This window comes from Bacillus rossius, chromosome 10 (assembly GCF_032445375.1).
Source record: "Bacillus rossius redtenbacheri isolate Brsri chromosome 10, Brsri_v3, whole genome shotgun sequence".
Taxonomy (NCBI): domain Eukaryota; kingdom Metazoa; phylum Arthropoda; class Insecta; order Phasmatodea; family Bacillidae; genus Bacillus; species Bacillus rossius.
This window is the reverse complement of record NC_086337.1, coordinates 48,685,115-48,704,285: the sequence shown is the minus strand read 5'-3', so window position 1 is coordinate 48,704,285 and position 19,171 is coordinate 48,685,115. Positions and strand designations below refer to the sequence as shown.

The window sequence follows — 19,171 nt, the reverse complement described above, 5'->3', positions numbered from 1 at the left end:
CTTTAAATACAAAACTAATTTTAACTAAAACAATGTTTGAGTTAAAAGCAATTTGCAAAAAAAATTGTCAATTTTGCATACTACGCGAAAAGTGATCAAAATATCATAGAACATTTTTAGTAATACTGGACAATTGACCCTACTTTTACTATACAGACTACATTCTCTTGACTCTATGTATGTCAGCTGTTGTTTATAAATATATCGTGAGCAAATGTGATAAGTGGTGGAAGAGTAGTTAGGTTAGTAACCAGCAAAGTACTGAAATTCTTTCAATATGAGTGGAAACATAATGCCTGATTGCTGGAATGATGATATTAGAATGGGGGCCCTGTTTTCACCTTTTCGAAAACGCAGTGCAAATCCTTTAGATTGGGAAAGTAAACTAAAATTTTGGGAATCTCTCATAGAGAAATGGTGTGTTTGTAATAAACGTTCAAAAATATCACTTCAGCTACTGAAAAAAGAGTTTCAACGCAACGGTACTACACCTTTATGCCTAGAAATAGTTGTTGAAGAAATGCTGAAGTAAGTATACTATATTCGCTTAAGTAGGTTATGAAAAATTTACAAATGTTTTACGGAAATGTTGTGTTTACAATTACATGAACACAAATAATTGTACATGTAAAGGTGGAAGAAAACATACAATCCTCTATGCAAATTCTTCCCCACAACCTACAAATAATACAATAAAGTGCTAGGCTTTCCACTTTAGCAATATGCTTTGTATCCGAAATAAGTTAGAGTCATGCATGCGAAACTAGGATTAATTTAAAAAAAATTAGTATTTCACAAAATTATACAGGGAAATGACAATTTTACTTCATAATAAATTTTACGGTTTGCGATTACAATTAAACAGCACAACTAGACCAAATTGTAACTAAAAATTATCCCATAATCATTACTTCAATACCTAAATTAGATGTCATAAATGTCTCACTGAAACAAATTTGTATTTTTTTTACTAAACTGAATTAGGCTAAATATAATCATTACAAATTTTATCTGAAGTACAAGCAATAATATTGAGAGTTGGGGCAATGAGTTGTCAGGGCGAAGCCAAGGAGAACTTAATGAAACTTTTTAAGGAGAGAAGGAGAATGGGTGGAGGAAAAACTCAATGGTAGGGGAATGGCATGTTTTGGATGAGGAGTGTGTGATGGCAAAGAGTTGGGCTGGATTCCAGAGAAGAGTAAGAGGGAAGTAGGGTGAATGCTTGCTACAGGGCTTATGTAAAATTGCAGTAGTCTTAAAAAAAAAGTACCTATTATAGTGATTTTATGAAATGGTTTTGCTAAAATGAATGAGAGATTGAGTAAAGTGGGGACTCCTTGCTACCAGACGAAAGCCCAATTGCAGGTGTATTTTATTCACTTAATCAAAACAGTTTTATAATTTTTTTTTTTTTGTTGTGGGTAGAAAACCAATACCAGTGACTAACAGGTCCAGAAATAACATATGCAGTGTATCATATTTGGGTGGTACATACAATGGGGTCAATAATAATAAGTAAATTTTTAGCATTAAAACAATATAAGATACTAGCAGGACCTAGCAGACATTGTCATGCCAGTTATTATTTATTTACCTTTATATATTTATCTAAAATGAATGGTTTGTAAGTAATATAGAATCTATAAAGCATTTCAAATGGTATTCCATTTTAAACTCATTGTGGATTAAGGACACTAAAAATCACAGTATTGAGGGCGTACGGTGTTATGGAGAAATTATCGGTACTAAATAGTGGGCGCCACCACGTGAGTGGGCACGTGGACCCGGCGAGAGACTCTAACCCAGGGCGTTACGTGGCCCGTGTGCGGCGAGATATTTGGCCCTCTAGATATTAAATGCGCCGCTCTCGACCCTACCTAAGCCCGCTCTCAGCGTCGGGCACGCTTCTACCACGCAGTGGGCTCTCAGGGCGTCCCACACGCCGCCGACCAGGTTGGGGTCCCACGTGGTCCCCCGAACACAAAGACACGTAACACAGTTAAATGGTTTATTGTACTCACGATTTATTTCCGTACACATTCCTTCACTGGTATAACTGAGAAAACGCCCGAGGCACGAATCGGCTTAGGTGAAGAGGCGAACCACGCACGTGGCCGCCCCAAGTCGTTACGTATTACGATGGTGATACTAAAAACTCTGAGGAGTTAATATTAATTATTTAAACAGTCTCTCCGACCGAGAGAGGCCCCGAGGATGAAAGAAAGAGATTCGAATAAATTAAACTATGGAATTATTACTCAGTGACTCAACGGTGATGTCCTCGGGGTGTCCGCAGAGACGTCCGCTCTCGGCCGGCTGTAGAAGGAGACTGGGATGAGATCATGGTTTGCAGGTGGCAACATGGCGCCCTTCGTGCCGAACACAATTACCGTTACAACACTCTGCGATTCCGTGCCCCGGCGAAAGTTAAGTAAATAATAGATTACATTAATAATTATATAAAAATTACTGGCAATTTAAAATACATTAATGTTTACGTAGTTATTAAGAATTATTCTAAAAAATTTCTACCCTCGTCCAAGTCCGTGCCTATTCGGGTCCGCCCGGGCAACGTCTATAGTTTTATAATTAATTGTAATATTTAGACTGGAGAAACACATGATTACACTGCAACAAGACACTGGGGCAAAAGAATAAAAGAAAAAGGGTTACAATATTAATTAGCATACTTAGGGGTGCGGCGCACTGCGTCTAAGCGCCCTCTTGCTGTAGTTCGTGGCGCGCAGTTTGAATCGCACACGGCTACGTACGTTACGACACAAATGCCGGGTAGGGAAGGTGTTGGGAAAGGGAACGGAGGATGATCAGGCTCGTGGGGCGAAGCCCCGGCTGACGTCAGTATATACCGATTTCCATGGCGATCTGTTGAACGGAATAGAACATTGATATTTATTGCCATTTTAAATTATAAAGAAATATTATGTTATAACAAACAAAGTTCTACATCTTAAAGCTTGAAGAGCACATACTGGTGTGAAAATTCTTGATACTTAAAATGTTTGTTTCTTGACTTTTAAAACGGTCCTTCGCCCCTGAATCTAGTGGCGAGTTATAGCAAAATGTATATCATTAAAACCTTCTCCATTAAAATACACTCAGAAGTGCCAACCTCTTAGTGATCCAAATAAAAAATTTATAATTTAGTAAATTGTGCTCTTTTTTTTTAATTTCCGTCCAGATTAACCAGGGACCCAGATGATTAGGATCTGAATTGGCGGAACTTTACTACCAGACTTTTGTCTTCCCCCCTCCCTTTTCTTGCTTTCTTTATTTCTTTCAGAAATGGAACACTGGTGCTCCACTCAGACTTTGTAAAATTTGTGCCACGAGAGACGTGGACTGCTTGGGTGGTGGATATGGTTGTGAAACGTCCTGCAGTTTGGACATTCAGCAAAGTCCTGGAGGCTTTGGTGTCTTCCAGCATTGAAGATGAAACGGAATATGTCCACTTGCCTGCAATTAAGGTAGTTGGCCATTAAAAAAACTATTGTTTATCACAAGTGTCGTATAGCTCCTCATGTGATTTTAGTGGATAACAATTGAAATTTTGTACATTTTTATTATGTTAGTTTAACTTGTAGGTTTACCTAATATTTTAATATGCTCCCTAATTCCTCTGAATGCTTTAGGTTCATGGTGGAATTTCAGCATAGTGCCTTGGGTAGGGCCTTGCGATTTATTTCTGATAAAATTCAACTTTTTTAAATTTATGCAGATGTGACTGATTCATATTAATCACAAAATATATTTTTTTTTTACTTTATCAAATATTTTACCAATTCAATCCATTGAACTGTACGAACGCACTTCAAAACTTTGATTCAATGAAAATTGAAAATGCTTATTAAAATACATTTCACACTATACTTTTGTATTCAACAAACATCTACTTTCTCTCAGAAATTGATTTGGTTTGGTTTTGGTTTGTAGGCTACTTTAGCAGAAAATATATTCTTAAGCCGTTTTTTCAACCGTTCAAATGAGTTTTTTTTAATTATTATTATTATATATGATTAAGTTGCCATATCCTTTTATTTTACCAAATACAGCTTTAAACATTTCAGAAAATTAATTGTATCATTTTCAGGACACATTAGATAGTCACAAAGATACCAAAGTCATTCTTAAAAGTAGATGAAAAATCAAGTTCAGGAAAATTTAGAATATGTCTCAAACCAAAATCTTTGAAGAAATCAAACATTCATTCCCTTGCATGACAAGAGGCCTCGTAATAGTTTATTCTGTTTCAGCAATGGAATGTTCCATTAAAGAAATAGGATTTAATAAAAAATTTAAGTGATATAAGAAAAATGTTTTTGTTAACTGCCTTTTAGTCTAAACACACCGCCAAGTAGTTTGCTTTGAAAGGTGCTTGCATAATGTTACGCAGCAGGACGTCAGCGTGAGGATCTCTGTGTGTCTCCGCAGTAACCGCTGAGAAATTACGTGCTGTATCTCCGAAGTTGTAATGCAGTTTTTTTTCAGGTGGCACACATGGTGTTGACCAGATACAGGAAATAGGATGTAAATGTGCATGCGCTAAAGTATAAAATGTATCTCCAAGCAGCTGTGATTCTTTGCCTGATGGCAATGAGAACTTCAGTGGTTGAGAGAAAGCAGGGTTTATGAAAACGTTTTCTAAGACAGGCAACCACAACTTCTACGAGAAATTCGAACAGCCAAAATATATGCATGGAACGTAAATCTTGTGAAACGTCTTCAAAATTTTGTGATTGAACTGGGAATCAAAATCAGGGTAGGTAATCTTCTGTTTTGTCTGTCTGTAAGACATTGGGCTTACTTTTGGACAGATTTCAATGACGTCTTAATTGGACTAGTGTGGATGACCTCACAGTTGCAGTCAGTTAGTTGACGTAGTTAATAATTCCTCCCCGATGGTTAACTTCAAATAATGGGCACTCGATCCCAGTTGTGACTATTGTAGAAAGGATTTGGATGTTACTGGTAATGCTTTGTACAGGGGCAGCTCCAGAAAAACGTTTCAGGAGGGACTACCATAAATAAAAGGGATACAGTTATAATATATATGACAAATAAGTCACAGATGAACTTAAAATGTTAAAATATTTTTTAATTCAAGGTTTCAAATACTGATTTCATGCAACTATTGATGAAAAAAAAAAGTTTTACATGTGAATTTAAGTCTTTAAATTATTATAAACCTAATTAATTAAATAAAAACTAAATAATTTTGAGTTTGGGAGGGGCTATTGCCCCCACCACCTCCCTTTGGAGCAGTGCTTGGCTGTGTAGGGTGAAAAACCTAAAACATAAATATGTATTGGAGAAGAATTGGTAGAGATTTTTTTTATGTCTCGTTGACAGCGAGGTCATTAGAGATAATAGCATTAGAGATAATACGGATATTGGGGCGGTAATCACCCATGGAATCATATTCATCATCATCATCAAGTGCTTCCAGCCTGCTGCTGGATCAGCAAAGTAAAATGCCTCCATCTTCCTCTCTCACTCCACCATTCCTCATCCTTCGCTATGTTCCATTCTTCTCTCCTCTCCTGCACTCCTTTAACTATCTGCACTTCCCACCTCCTCCTTTGTCTTCCTCAGGGCTTTCTTCCCGTGCACTTCAACTCCATCATTTTCCGGGCAGCCTCTCACTTTTTTTTCCATTCTCCTCGCATGACCACAGCATCTCATTCTCGCTTCTTCAAAGATCTCATCGAAGTCCGGCACCCATGCTCTTGCTTGCACCCGTCTCATTCCCGATCCAGCCTCGCCTCGTAACTGACAACGCACTCCTCATAAACTTCATTCCTATTGCCCTGATCTTCCTAGCATCTCTCTTATCTCTAGTCCGAGTCTCGGCTCCATAAGCAGGTCTAGGTTTTATTGTACAACACTTGTTTGCACTTCCGTGCCGTATCCCTCGCACACCCGTGCAGTCACGAGGAACCCGGGTCCCGTGCAGTGTGGTCGTCTCAGCTGCAGGCCGAGGCGCTGGCGTCGGCGAGGAGCGGCGGCGGGCTGTGGGAGGTGGGGGACGGCGAGGAGGAGACGGCGCTGGCCGCCCACTGGCTGAGGCGGCAGGGCCGCGCCGCGCTGTGCCGGGCCCCCGGGGGCGGGCCCCTGCTGGTGAAGCTGGGCGGGGCGGAACTCACGGAGCTGGACCTGGGCAGACACGCCCTGCGCTGCAGCGAGCGCACCTTGGAGCGCCACGTGGAGGAGCTGGAGGAGCAGCAGGGGGCAGCTCGCGACCAGGCCCGCGAATACCTGCGGCGCGGCATGCGGCACATGGTGGGTTCCAATCCTGGCCCTTGCCATCCTTGTCTCAGTTCTCATTGGTTATGGCTCCTAGTGGTACAATGTTCGAGTTGTCTTCCCGTATTGGAGGCAAACCTTTCGTTATTGTGTGAAGGCAAAGTGCGTAGGTAAATGTTGTTACTGCTGTAGATAACAAGAATATTGACCTGGTCGTTATTACAGACCGCATGCTACACTGAATCCTTAAAAATTACTAAAAGTTGTGGTATGGTCATTTTCCGGCACGTACGAATCCGACACATTGACAATTATGGTGGTAGTGGGGGGGTGTTTTTTTTTTTTTGGGGGGGGGGGAGATTTACCTGATTACTTGAGGTTGCATTGATTGTACCCATATACAAAAACACATCCCATAGCTCTGACAGGGATCTGCATGCAACTGACATGGTTGAATGTTTACCACAACAAACTGTCGGTCGACTGGAGGGGACTGAGGTCCCGGGGCCCGGGCCGAACACCGGAGGTTTTTGCCGGACAGAACCGCGCAGTTACTGTCCCGATGTAACATCCGCCACACATGGAAAACTGTCATAAACTGAGGCAGTATGGGGCCCCGTAAAATGTTGAATAAAGCAAAAGCAAATTTAAAATTTTTCTTAATAGAACATTAATTCCTGTGCTATATGACAAGAGGTCATAAACTAATTTTTTAAAAAAATGTGGGTGTTCAAGATGGTATTCAAACCAGTGACCCTGATACCTTTGATACTGGTTTTTGTGAGTCTGCAAAAAATAGTAATCTGAAGCCTTATTGTAAACCTGTAATTTTGTTTGGCTGTTGGTTTGAGAAACAAAAAAATTATATTAGGTGAAACACTTTATCATAAATTAATTATAAATACTGTTTTAAGTAATATTATTTATTTATTATTTGATGGACTAAGTTTTATTAGTCTAATGAGACGACATTAAAAACTTAGAATTTTGTATCGCCTTTAGAGTGGCCACCCTAAATAGTGATGCTCCCCAGGGTTTGTATATTTTTTATAACTACATACATTGATGAATTTAAAATGGTGTTATATTGCTGGTGTGGTACTACCTTTCTCCAAAGCAGTGTGGTTGTTAAGGTTTGCAATTTCACATATAAGTTTAAAATAAATGTTCCACGTAGTGCTCTCTTACCTGGCACCCAAAGTAGTTCGGTCAGGTATTGTTTGTAGAGTTGGATGTAGCTTTGCCGCAGGTAGAATGTTCACTGGCAGCTGTTATCAACATGCTTTTTCTACTGATAAACCACATGCAGGTCATGGGTGTAATTAAGTGTTATCATTGAAGTTGTGGTTGTTCTTGCATGTCAAGGATGAACATGTAAATTTAAATAAAAACTGTTCTTCAAGAGGAATATCACCTTTTATATGGTAATTTTAACTCCAACCTTACATTTGCTATTGTTTGTAATGAAAGAAAAACTCTCATTTTGTTAACTTACTTGAAAATATACTAAATTTTAATTTTATTATGAAAGTTATTCATGCCACTACTTTAAACGTTCTTGAAAAATAAACAAGTATCCTTTGGCATACATAGTTGAAAACTAACCCTAAAACCTTTGGTATGAAGGTATGACTGAAATAAATACAATTATTTTATTGCATTTGCACATAAGTGTAGGTATCTAGGGGATTTCTTTTGTGTTATAAAAAAATATAATTAAATATATATAAACTGTTACTTCTCATACTTGCTGCATACTGTCATTTTGACACTTGCTACTGTGACTTTTTTTTTCTCCATATGTTTCATTTTTTTTTTTTTTTATGTAATGATCCATGTGTTTATTGCTCAGTCAGGCTCTGTCTGTATTAGTCTACCAACAAGGTAACACAGTGTTCAAGAAAGAAAACAATAATTTGGTTTTTAAAGAAAATTGCTGTAGAAATTATGGCAAAGACTAATGAAAACACAATTTAAGTTAATTTAAAGTATAACTCACCAAAGATTGTGTGTTGCATCTGTTGGAGATATTCTCTCAAATATTGCACCTTCGACTAACTTTCTCACCGGTTTATATGGATACATGGCTTGTGTGTGTATTGCTCACTGTGTGAATTAACATGACCCACTTTGATTAAGTACTTTTCACCTGTACAAGCAAGGAACATGTGTTTGACATTCATATTGTTTGGTGTGCCGTCTTGATCAAGAAACTTCCTTGTGTGTTCTTTATGCATTCTTTTAAATTTATCATTGAATCAATCTTCAAATTTTCCTATATTTTTGAAAGCATATTCCTTATAATTTTTATCTGTTATAAAGGAGAGAATCTTTCATGTGCAAACACTATGCATAATGTCTAATTTCAATTTTTTGTTTTTAGTTTAAGTATTTTGTCCTCTATGATTTTTATTTAATCTTTTTGTAATTATTTATGTATTTCAGTGTTTTTATCTCTGAGTACTGTTTTAGTGAAAACAGTTTCAACCACCAATGAAAGAGTTTGTACCAAATTTCATTTTGTTAAATTCTATCAGTTACGCCGGTACAAATGTGTAACGTCGATCACTATTGATTGTTTCATATTCACTTCAAAACAGATCCACTTGTGTTTTATTTAGAACAAAAGAACCATCATTAGTTACGCCAACAGCAAAACATTAGAAGTAGAAAGTTAGTTCAAAACCATACGAGCTAAAGAGCAGAAGTTTCTGATTAATATTGCATTTATTTTGTGGATTGAACTCGACGCTTGAAAATATATTACTTCAAGATAAGTTATTTACGAATATATCAGTTTGTCTACAAGATTTTGAAATTATTTAAGAAGGACGTACGGCTTGAAACAATTTCTGGATGAATGCAGAAGGAAGGATGTCCCTTATTGCTGTGTCCGAGGCTTCATCGAAGTCCAACTGGAAATAATTCCTGAACGAGTCCTGAATCAATGCGGAAGAAGGACGTCCCATGTTGCTGTCATCGAGGCTTCATCAGTTGCAGCCAACGAGATTACAGAGCGACTCCTGGACCAAAACGTTTGAAGGAAGGATGACCAAAGAGGATACGTTCGAAGCCTGATCCGAAATTGTGTTGAACCACTGGAATGACACCAAACTCAAAAACTGGGACTACCATTTTATTCGATGCGTCAAACCATTTTGGTTTGTCCATGTGAGTTCAAAAATTCCCCCCCCCTCCCCCCCTTTTCCCGTATGCTCTCCGTCTCTCACTCATATATATATATATATATATATATATATATATATATATATATATATATATATATAAAATCAGACGATTGGATGAAATAATTGCCTTTATATCAATTCATTTTAATTCCAGTCATAAGTTTGTACTCCGTGTTTTTAAAACTAAACTACAAAAGTTACCATCAATGTAATAATTTTGGATCTCTAACGTACGTTATTCTGACGTGTCCAAAACTGAACGGTATATGTAGGAATTTGACCGTTGCCCGTTTTATCAGGACTGAGGGGCAAGTACGTAGTTTGTATGGCTGAGGCTCCCCATTACTTTTAAGTACAACTTTTCAAACCAAAAAAAATCTAAAAATATATATAATTATGTTTATAAAGTCAGTAACAACCGTGGCCATAACTGTAAACGTGAAATGCACATGTTACATAAATTGTTGGGTTTTCTTTCAATTGTATCAGCAAATAAAATGTTTAGTTTTTGTCCTACTATCAGGATGAAGCCACTGATGAGTGATGATGCTCGGGGGTCGGAGGTTCTGCCCCTCCCTCTCAACGACCTGCTGTGACCAGTGGCGTAGCCAGGATTTGTGTATGGGGGGTGTTAAGAAGCATGCCCCCCCCTCCCCCCCCGTATTAAAGCGGTGGGTCTGGGGGTCCTCCCCTGGGAAAATTTGGATTTTAAGGTGTAAAATAGTGCTATTTTAGCAGTTTTCGGTACTTAAATTTAAATGTTGTAATGGTAAAAATTTTATTAATTTTTAATATGAAATTTGTTTGAGTGATGAATAAGAAATTAACTAAAGGTTTTGTTGCTGGGGGGGGGTTTGAACCCTTAACACCCCCCCCCTCCCCCGGCTTAACCCCTGGCTGTGTCTGTGATGTGCGTGTGGTCTCAAGGGCGTGCGCGTCTGTGCGCAGGCCAAGAGCTGCCTGAGGAAGCGCAGGCAGCTGGACCAGTGCGCGGAGAAGAGGTTGTCGGCCCTGGAGAACGTGCGTCACCTGCTGGCGCGCCTGCAGGACACGGAGTCAGACGCTCAGGTAAGGTGAGCTGCTTCGTCGGCACCTGGTAGTGCCGGCGCCGACACCAGCCGGGTGGGACTTGGCGTCCACCGTAAATAGCCGAATACGAAAACACAGGGTGAGACTTCAAACTATAGACGACCGTGACTGTTGGATGTGTTCTCCAGTACCTACCCTGCAGCCCCCACTTCATTCACCGACACCGACAACAGGCCTTTGCAGGCCAACCGCACGACAGACGGGTGTCGTTTTGTAGCGAGAACGCCCTACGTATAGGTTATCGGCAGAGGCGCCTGCGCTTGAAAACTTGTTCAGGGTTGCCTGCCAGCATGAATTGTGATAGGTTTGGCCGACTTCCCAGAAGGGTTTGGAGGAAAGGGCCTTATGGGTTCGGAGGGCATATTCCCAGCGGGGAATGATTTGCAAATGGCTGTAGGATGTCGGTGATCTTTCCTGAGGGGGGTGGTCCCAGTGCGGGGGCGTTGGCTCTCCCCAGGTCGCTCCTGGGCTGAGGGAGTTGGAGCAGGCTACCTAGGGGCCGCCACAATCAGCCTTAGTTCGAGCCTTGGCGTCAGCCGAGTCTCCCTCTACTGGAATGGGTAAAAAGCTGTGCGACAGGTCACACGAGGATTAAAACTGTAATAAGCTGCAATAAATACTCACTCCCTCACCAAAAATCTTTCAGACGGTTTAAGGTGCGCCTTTTATAGCTACCACCTCTTACTGCAGTGGCCCCAACCAAGTTTCTCTTTTGCCCTCCATTCAGTTCTGATGCTGTTCAGTTGCTTTGCGCATACAGCAAGCCACAGTCCCTAAGTTCCAGCCCGCAGTTGGCTACACTTTGCATATTTGCACACGCTGAGATGTCCTGCTTCCTGCTACGTACCGATCTTCATCCGGCCTGCCTTTCATGCCGATTGCCGAAGGTGTCGCCACACCGCCTTTTGGCCTATGAACTGCTATTCAATAAATTCATAGTTATTCCGGCAAGCTGGGATCCCGTATCCGCCACCCCCAGGATGCGCTCGGTCGCAGTTGGTCGCTGCTGTACACTTGTACAGATGCCTCAGGTGCTCACACCGCCCTACAAGACTGCCAGCCTTCTGTATCGTCAGTGTGCAGGAACATCCTGGCTGACAGCACTCGGGAACAATGCTCACACCAGGATGACTCAGCCCGAGGGGCTGACGGTGTGGGCTATCTCACCCATTTGCCACAACCTGCACACATTAAGGGTTAAGGAACATCTACATTTTTTGTAGATTTTTTTAAATCTAAAAAAATTGCATGTGCATTGATTGAAGTGGTAAAATGCTGTGTGTTTGTACGTGCCCGGACGTTGTCGATGTCACAGCTGTGCAGCGCGAAGCCACAAGTGTCGTCTGTGTTTTGCAGGTGCTGGAGGCGTACCGGACAGGCGTGTCTGCTCTGAGGCGGGCGCTGGGCGAGGCGGGTCTCACCGAGGACACGGCTGCCACAGCGGTGCTGCAAGTGCAGGAGGTAGGGGCCGTGCAGAGCAGGCAGGGTAGTGTCATGGTGTAGAGGCCGTGAAGTCGAGGGAAAGAAGGCGTGGGAAAAGATGTACTACTTTCGGCTGGCGGCTGCCCGTGATACAGCAGCCATAATCCTTGTACACATCTATATTGTTTATCATTCTCAGTATGCAGTGTGCATTCAAATGGATTTTTTTTCTCGTCTTGCCAATTCACGATTTCTGCCATTAGTGCTGTGCTTGGTTCGGTGTGTTCTGTTGCCAGATATACGCCATAGAGCACAACAGTTTTAGAAACACTTTTATATTATAATAGTTTTTTTTATGTATTTCTAATTTTCATTGTATTTCTAATAAAATAATTTGGAATGAGAATTTTGGAAGAATATTTTCGTACTATTTTTTATCAAGAGCATCATTAGATAATATTCAATTTTGGCTTCTAAAGAAACCTAACTGACTTGGTTTCAACTATTTTTGACTACAAAATTTATTTTTATATCATTTAATATTATAAGTTTTGAATCTGAGCATAGCATATAATTTAATTGAATGTCTTGTTATTAATAGTGATAGATTGCTACAAATATTTTTTTCCTGTGAAATTGGTTTTTGCATTGAATTATTTCATTTTCTTTCATAATGACCACAACTGTAATAATACTGTCATAGACATCATGATCTTAGAAAATTAACAAATATCAAAATTTAAAAACTAATAAAACTTATTATAATTAATGATGGTATACAAAATGAGGTATTTCATGTGAAGAAGCTGGAACATAGTATCAAACTGGCAATGGTGTGTCATTTTCTCTGAACTGCAATATACTAAACAAATGATGATAGCATTTAGATTCATGTTTATTTGTCTGATATGGTGTAATGGAGTAACTGCAACTCACCATTTAGTCTAACAGATGGATAGTTGACTATACATTTCATTAGGCAGAACCTATTTTAAGCTAGTACATATTTGGCTAACTGGAAGTTTTATAATGGGATTCAGAATACTTACTCTTTATTAGGTGTACAGTTTAGGATTTCAAACTGCAATCTTTGTCCCGACCGGTTGGCTCAGTGGTTTGAGCTCCTGACTGGTGAACCAGGTTCCATTCCCGCCCAGGTCAGAGATCACTTGTGTAATATTTCCATCGTGGGTTCAGGACTGGGTGTTGTGCCTTCACCTCAATACCGTGGAAGGCAACGATGAACCACTGCAGAATCACTCTGCCATGAACACCGCAAATTCCGCCACAGGAGTGTTACTTCGGCCACGAGTATCGAGGAAACGCCATGGAAAAGTTCCACAGAGCTTTGGGTTCATAATTCCATTGAAGTTTTTTTTGCTTAAACTGCAATTGTTTTCAGGTGCTGGACGTTCACGACGAGATCAATGCCGCCCTGTCCCAGCCAATAGGCTCGTCGGTAGAAGAGGACCTGGAGAGGGAGTTGGAAGGCCTTCTCGGTGACGTCGCCAGTGGCCCGCCGAGTGCCCCATCCCCAGGTTCGGGCACGGCTGCCCCGGAGACAAATGCCGGTGAGTTTGTTGCGCAAGCTGCGACACTCCAGCTTCTAACTGCTCACTGGCAGTTATGCCGTTGTTCTTCCACCGCCATGCGTGTCAAAAGGCAGCACATTCTCATGGTGAGGCAAGAAACAACCTCCAGCAATGCTCAATTTCAGCAGTGTTACTGCCTATGGTTACGATATAGTAAAAACCTAATATTGCCATTATTATTCTTGAATATATATTTTTTTTTAAACTTAAAAAAAATTTCAAGTTTCCTATAGTGAGAATCCAACAAGGTTGAGTATTAAGTATTGATTCAATCAGCCAGTTAGTTCACGGCATGCAACGCCAACTGAGTACGCATAGTCTACCATGGCTGGAATGGTTCTTATTGCAACCATGTCTGGGATTCAAGACTTTGAAGTCACAGAAGTGTCTCAAACATAGCTTGGTCATCTTTCAACTCAGGTGTAAGAGAGGGGTGCTAAAGTGCCCATTGCAAGACCAGGGATCTTCATTGTGCTTGTGCCTAGTTAGACAGCGACCATGCTAAACAAGCAATCACTTTTTAAAGTGAAACTTTTTTTTGGCCTTGGGAAGGTAAATTTGCTCCGGTGGGGCAGAACAATAATCTAGGGGAATAAAATGTTTGTACTCCCTCTACATCACATTTGCACAGGGTAATGGTAAGGCTGAGTAGAGAAGTAAAGGTGAGTTATCACATGACCAGCTGTTTCTGGTCAGACATGTAGAATTAATTGACATGGTTTCAGACCAGTGCAGCTGCATACTGTTTAAAATATTGATTGAAACACGTTAAAAAAAAAATTTGGTTAGACACAGCTATTAATGCACTAGTTGCTTACTACGTAAACAATGTACATTTTTAATAGTCCATTGATATCCAACTTCAACCTTAGAGCTGGCCAGTTTTGTTTCTTAAAGTATTGTAACGGAACGGTCACAACACAAATGGATATTAATTTTTTTTTTAATGTTTGATATCATCATAGAAATATACATACAGGCATTGTACAAGTAGTACAGAAGGAAATTGATTTATTTTATCAATGCATTATTATTATTATTATTATTCTTTCATACTCATAATTGGTTTTTATAATATTTGTTGTGTATTGAGAAAGTGTAATATGTTTTAAAAATCAGTTTGTCTCTGGCATGAGTTTAAATAATCTATTATTGTTTTCAGCATTTTAAGACTATAGTACACTCAGCGGAAAAAAACACACACTGATTTTCTCCTATTATTCTAGTAAATATGATTTTTTTAGTTCTTGTAAGAATTAATTTCTTTATAGGACAATTAAACAAATAATACCGTACAAATAAATTATAAACAATAAAATAGAAATCAGAACTTTTTTAAACCAGATAATTTTTTTTTTGTCAGGTTTTCTGATGAGGGAGGGTCTCCTAATATGTATTACCCCCTGTTGCATGGCGAAGGGCCCTTTTTCGTGTCAGGCATAGAAGAAATTACATTTTGAATGCACTCCAACTGCACAGCACCTCATTCTTCACGAAGAGCAATTTGAAGCTGATTCACGTCCCTAAGAGGATGATAACGATGCCTAAAACATCTTAAATTATCCCACAAAAGCTCTTATCGGATTCATGTCTGGAGATGGTGCAGGCCAGTCCAAATCTGTAATTACCGCATGGTCCAAGTATTTGGTGATGATTCTTGCGGCATGTGGGCATGCATTATCCTGCATCAAAATGAACACTTTATCAATGTAGTTTTGGGCAGTCAGAGCCCTAATGTCAATAAAAAACAGTTCAGTAAGAGCATGGAAATTTATTCCTTCCCAAACCATGATTGATTGCCTTGGGAAAGACAGATGAGTCTCGCTTCGGTCTGTACCATTCAGACAGTAGAGAGACAAGAGTATGGAGATGACCAGGGGAGCGATTCGTTCAATGTACTCTTCCAAGTCTGGCCGTTACAAGCATTTAGATTAGCCGGAGTGAAGTAGTGTGCACACTAGGACGTTCAGTTCTGTAACAAATTGTTTCGTGTTCATCGCAGAATTTTAAGTAGTGTTAATGAATTTTCAATACACATACATATATTTTTTCTTTAATTTAACTTATAAAATTCAGAGTACGATTCGCGAACAGATGTCAACCCTATTTAAACTTTACTCCTTTTTTTTTCATTCCCAATATAGGAGGCAACTACTGTCGCCACCAGGGGATCCTGATGTGCTTGCTTGTGTTTGTGCCATAGCGGTGCGGAACAAAGACGGAGCGCCGGCCATCGTGTTGCCTGAAGTGCCGTCCCACGAACCATCTTCTCCAGGCCGTCTGTTGTCCGCGTGACAATCCAAGCACTTTCAACCGCAATGATGGTGATACTGCTCTGGTGTTAGTATTGTATAACAACCTATTGGTCAGCCTGTGTGAAGATACTAACGTTATTGTGTGTTAACTTCTTTCATGTTTAGCAGTGTATCTTGTACCTTACCAACTTGTACTGTATAACAAATGATTGATGCTCAACATCAAACTTTTGAATTTGGATCTCTAAATGATTGCTAGACCAAGAAATTCTCACTTCTAAAGAAATAAACTGTCTGTGATAAAAGAAATCAGTAACTGCAGGTATGTAGTTTGAATTGGTAGTTTTTCAGTATATGGCTACATATGTGATGAATATTATTTGTAATATTTTTTTCCAAATCTCACTTTCATAGTCTAGTATCAGAGGTAAAGTCAGCCTCCATTTAAGATTTTCACCCAGTATTGTGCAGTTAATTTTTTTTAATTTTATTTTAGCATATGTCTATAAAAATGTTGATTTGAAGATAATTGTATTTTAAGATTGTGTATAAAACTTGTCATAATTTAATAATTAAAAACCTCCAAGATAGATCACTGTGTTGTTTTTTAGGGGCTTGTAAAACATTTGTTTTATCTGTTTGGCATAATTGTGTACTTATCTGGAATTTTTAAAAAAAAATTACTTTGTAGGAAAGTTCACTCTTTGAAACCAGTTGACAGTAAGTGTGTGTGCGTATATTTATTGATTGAAATTTTTTTACTTCTATAGTTGAACAAGGTTGACATATATAAAAGAAACCAAGCACCCTATCCTATGCATAAGCCTGAGAAAACATGTTCTAAAGTTACTGTTGTATTTATTCTAACTATATGGTGTTTGGTTCCATGCATTGCAGATGCCATCACAGGGTACAATGAGCTTTGTTCTATTATTATAAACAATTAGGGGTGTGCGAAGCTTCGAGTATCTAATATATTATCGAAGATATTATTTTTATTTCACTTGATACTGTCTTTCCTTAATGTAATTAACCTTAGAAATATTTCATTATGAATTTTGGACTAAGTGGAACCCCTCTAATAACTTCTCAAATTGCTCATAAAAAATGCACAATGCAGATATTCATAAAACTAGAGAAATTTATCCATTACTACAAGGCTTTCTCTAGGACCAAAGAAGGTGTTAATAGGGTTTCCCTGTACTTTAACAAAGATGACTACCACAAAAATACAAAAACTGATATCAAAAACAGCTTAGTAGAGCTCAGTATCAGTAAAAAAATTTTTTTATCTAGGTTTGTAGCATAAGCCAGAAAAAAAAAACCTCTGAATAACAAATCTCAAAATTTAATACACAAATAAACTTTGTTTAAAAAAAACTGTGAAAATAAATAAAATTACCATACAAAAACTGGTGTTGCCCAGACACATTAAACAAATGGAAGCAGGCTTGCTGAATGATAAAACACTTGTTACACTACACTCATACACAACCACAATACGAAGCAGACTGTACAATAAAATGACTGATAGCTTATGCAGTCTGAAAGGAGCCTCACTACAAGCAAAGGTACCAACCAATGCAGTAAATTAGTTTAACAAGAAATCGGTATATCAACAAAACTGATAAAATATACACAGCATGTGTGTATGTAACTACTCTGTTCTTGCACCTAGTTATGCTATCACGAAAAATAATTGCTTAAGTGAAAATGGTTATTGTTAAAGAAATGATATTTCCATTATTCTAGCCTTAAACACACAGTATATAATCTACCAAAGGATTAAATATGTTTAACTTCAGAACCACAAAAACTGTTTGCTGTATCCACAATGCTTCTTAATAGGTACAAGATTTTATGGAGGAATGCAATATAACCAAAACACCATAAACACCAAAATGCAAGTACGTATGTAGCACCCAAAATTAAACTAAAAACTGCTAAATTGTTAACATTTTAGCAAAAATCAAATCACCAAAATATAAGCATTTTAACAAAATTCAAATCACATAAATAAAATCTTTCAATATATTACATCCAATCATTAAAATTTATTAGCAAAATATAAATACTACCAAAATATTTTTATAAAATGGATAAGAAAAATATATATTATCTTACCCAAGTCATTTTTACATAACGGATGGAACAATTTTTGATCAAATTTAGTGAATGATCATTTTAGTATATTTGTTGGATATGTATACACTATCTACAGAATGAACAGAATCTATAAAAATTAAAATTACTACACGGAAAGCAGTTTTAAATATGAAATTGGTCTAACAAAACCATAGCATCTTGTCTACTTATTAATGGACAAGACTAAAACATATTTCTAAATTGGTAACATTTATTGCATATACTTATTAAATTTTACCTTAAATCATTAAAACTTACCTTAAATCTTTATCATTGAAATGGGCAAGTCTAATTTGTGAACTAACTCTCAAGTGCAATTAATTATCTATTTAGTAATCAAGAAATTAAAAAAAAAAATAGGAAATATGAAAAGTTTAGAAATGAAAAGAAATTTATTGTGGGGTTCAGATAATTTCCGAGACAAAAGTATGAAATTATTTAGATTCTTAACATTGAAATATATATTATATATTAAAAAACTTCAGTAAATAGTTGCAATATTTTTTTGTGTTCCTGTCTTTAGATTTAGATACAGATTCGAGGTACTTTGTAAACAGAATTCAACATTTGGATTCAAGTAAGTGATTTAAAAAAAAAAAATTTAGCTGTTCTTTTAATTTTAAAATTTTTAACTTTCTCATGAACTAAGGAAAAATTGAATGTTTTGGTTGCAGTTTTTTTGTTTAAATTTCATCACTGTATGTAGAATTCTTTTGTGTACTCATTTTAAGAATCTTACTATGAAATTTGAAACAGTTGATGAATTAAATTGTGCATGATTATATACTTATTATTAGTCTACAAGTGTTTTAATTTTTAATGGCGATAAGGATGAAATCTGCTATTTTTATTGATGAAATTCACTTTATGACACCATAAAATATAGTCTCAAAACATAGATTAGGACAATAAATCCTCGACAATAATATAGCAATGAAAGGAGACTATTTGTTATTTTCAAATTAACCCAAAAATGGATTGCGGAAGGAAAATATGCCCACAAAACTTAAAATTAATAATAGGTTTATTGTATGATATACACCTAGTTATTGTGGCCGTGGGCTGCTTAGTTGCAAGTCTTCAGAAGTTTAATAATTCAGGGTTGCTACACATCTGAGGAACAGGCTTAACTTTACAGCTTTTCATGAATGTAAACTTCTCCTTTAAATGTCGAATAAGAAACTAAATCACAACAGACAAGCTGGCCTGAATCCAAATT

The 19,171-nt window shown here is 38.0% G+C and overlaps 2 protein-coding genes across 4 annotated transcripts in view; one reads left to right on the top strand and one right to left on the bottom strand.

The window, feature by feature from the left end:
• The window catches only part of LOC134536118 (pantothenate kinase 3), a 34,622-nt gene extending 27,105 nt beyond the window's left edge, over positions 1-7,517 (bottom strand). The window contains exon 1 of one of the 2 annotated variants that reach the window (XM_063375697.1): positions 7,450-7,517. The gene's annotated coding sequence lies outside the window, so the exon portion shown is untranslated. The remainder of the gene's footprint in view (positions 1-7,449) is intronic. The other variant, XM_063375695.1, reaches the window with a different exon arrangement.
• Positions 205-17,040, top strand: LOC134536120 (charged multivesicular body protein 7). 2 transcript variants are annotated; one of them, XM_063375703.1, is made up of 7 exons: positions 205-528; positions 3,302-3,485; positions 5,992-6,297; positions 10,398-10,517; positions 11,895-11,999; positions 13,363-13,531; positions 15,756-17,040. In XM_063375703.1, the coding sequence occupies exons 1-7, from the start codon at positions 278-280 to the stop codon at positions 15,845-15,847; spliced, it is 1,227 nt and encodes a 408-aa protein (XP_063231773.1). In that variant the 5' UTR covers positions 205-277; the 3' UTR covers positions 15,848-17,040. The 2 variants fall into 2 exon arrangements, with proteins under 2 accessions (XP_063231773.1, XP_063231772.1); XM_063375702.1 differs by having other exon boundaries at positions 5,986-6,297.
• Positions 17,041-19,171: the final 2,131 nt, after the last annotated feature.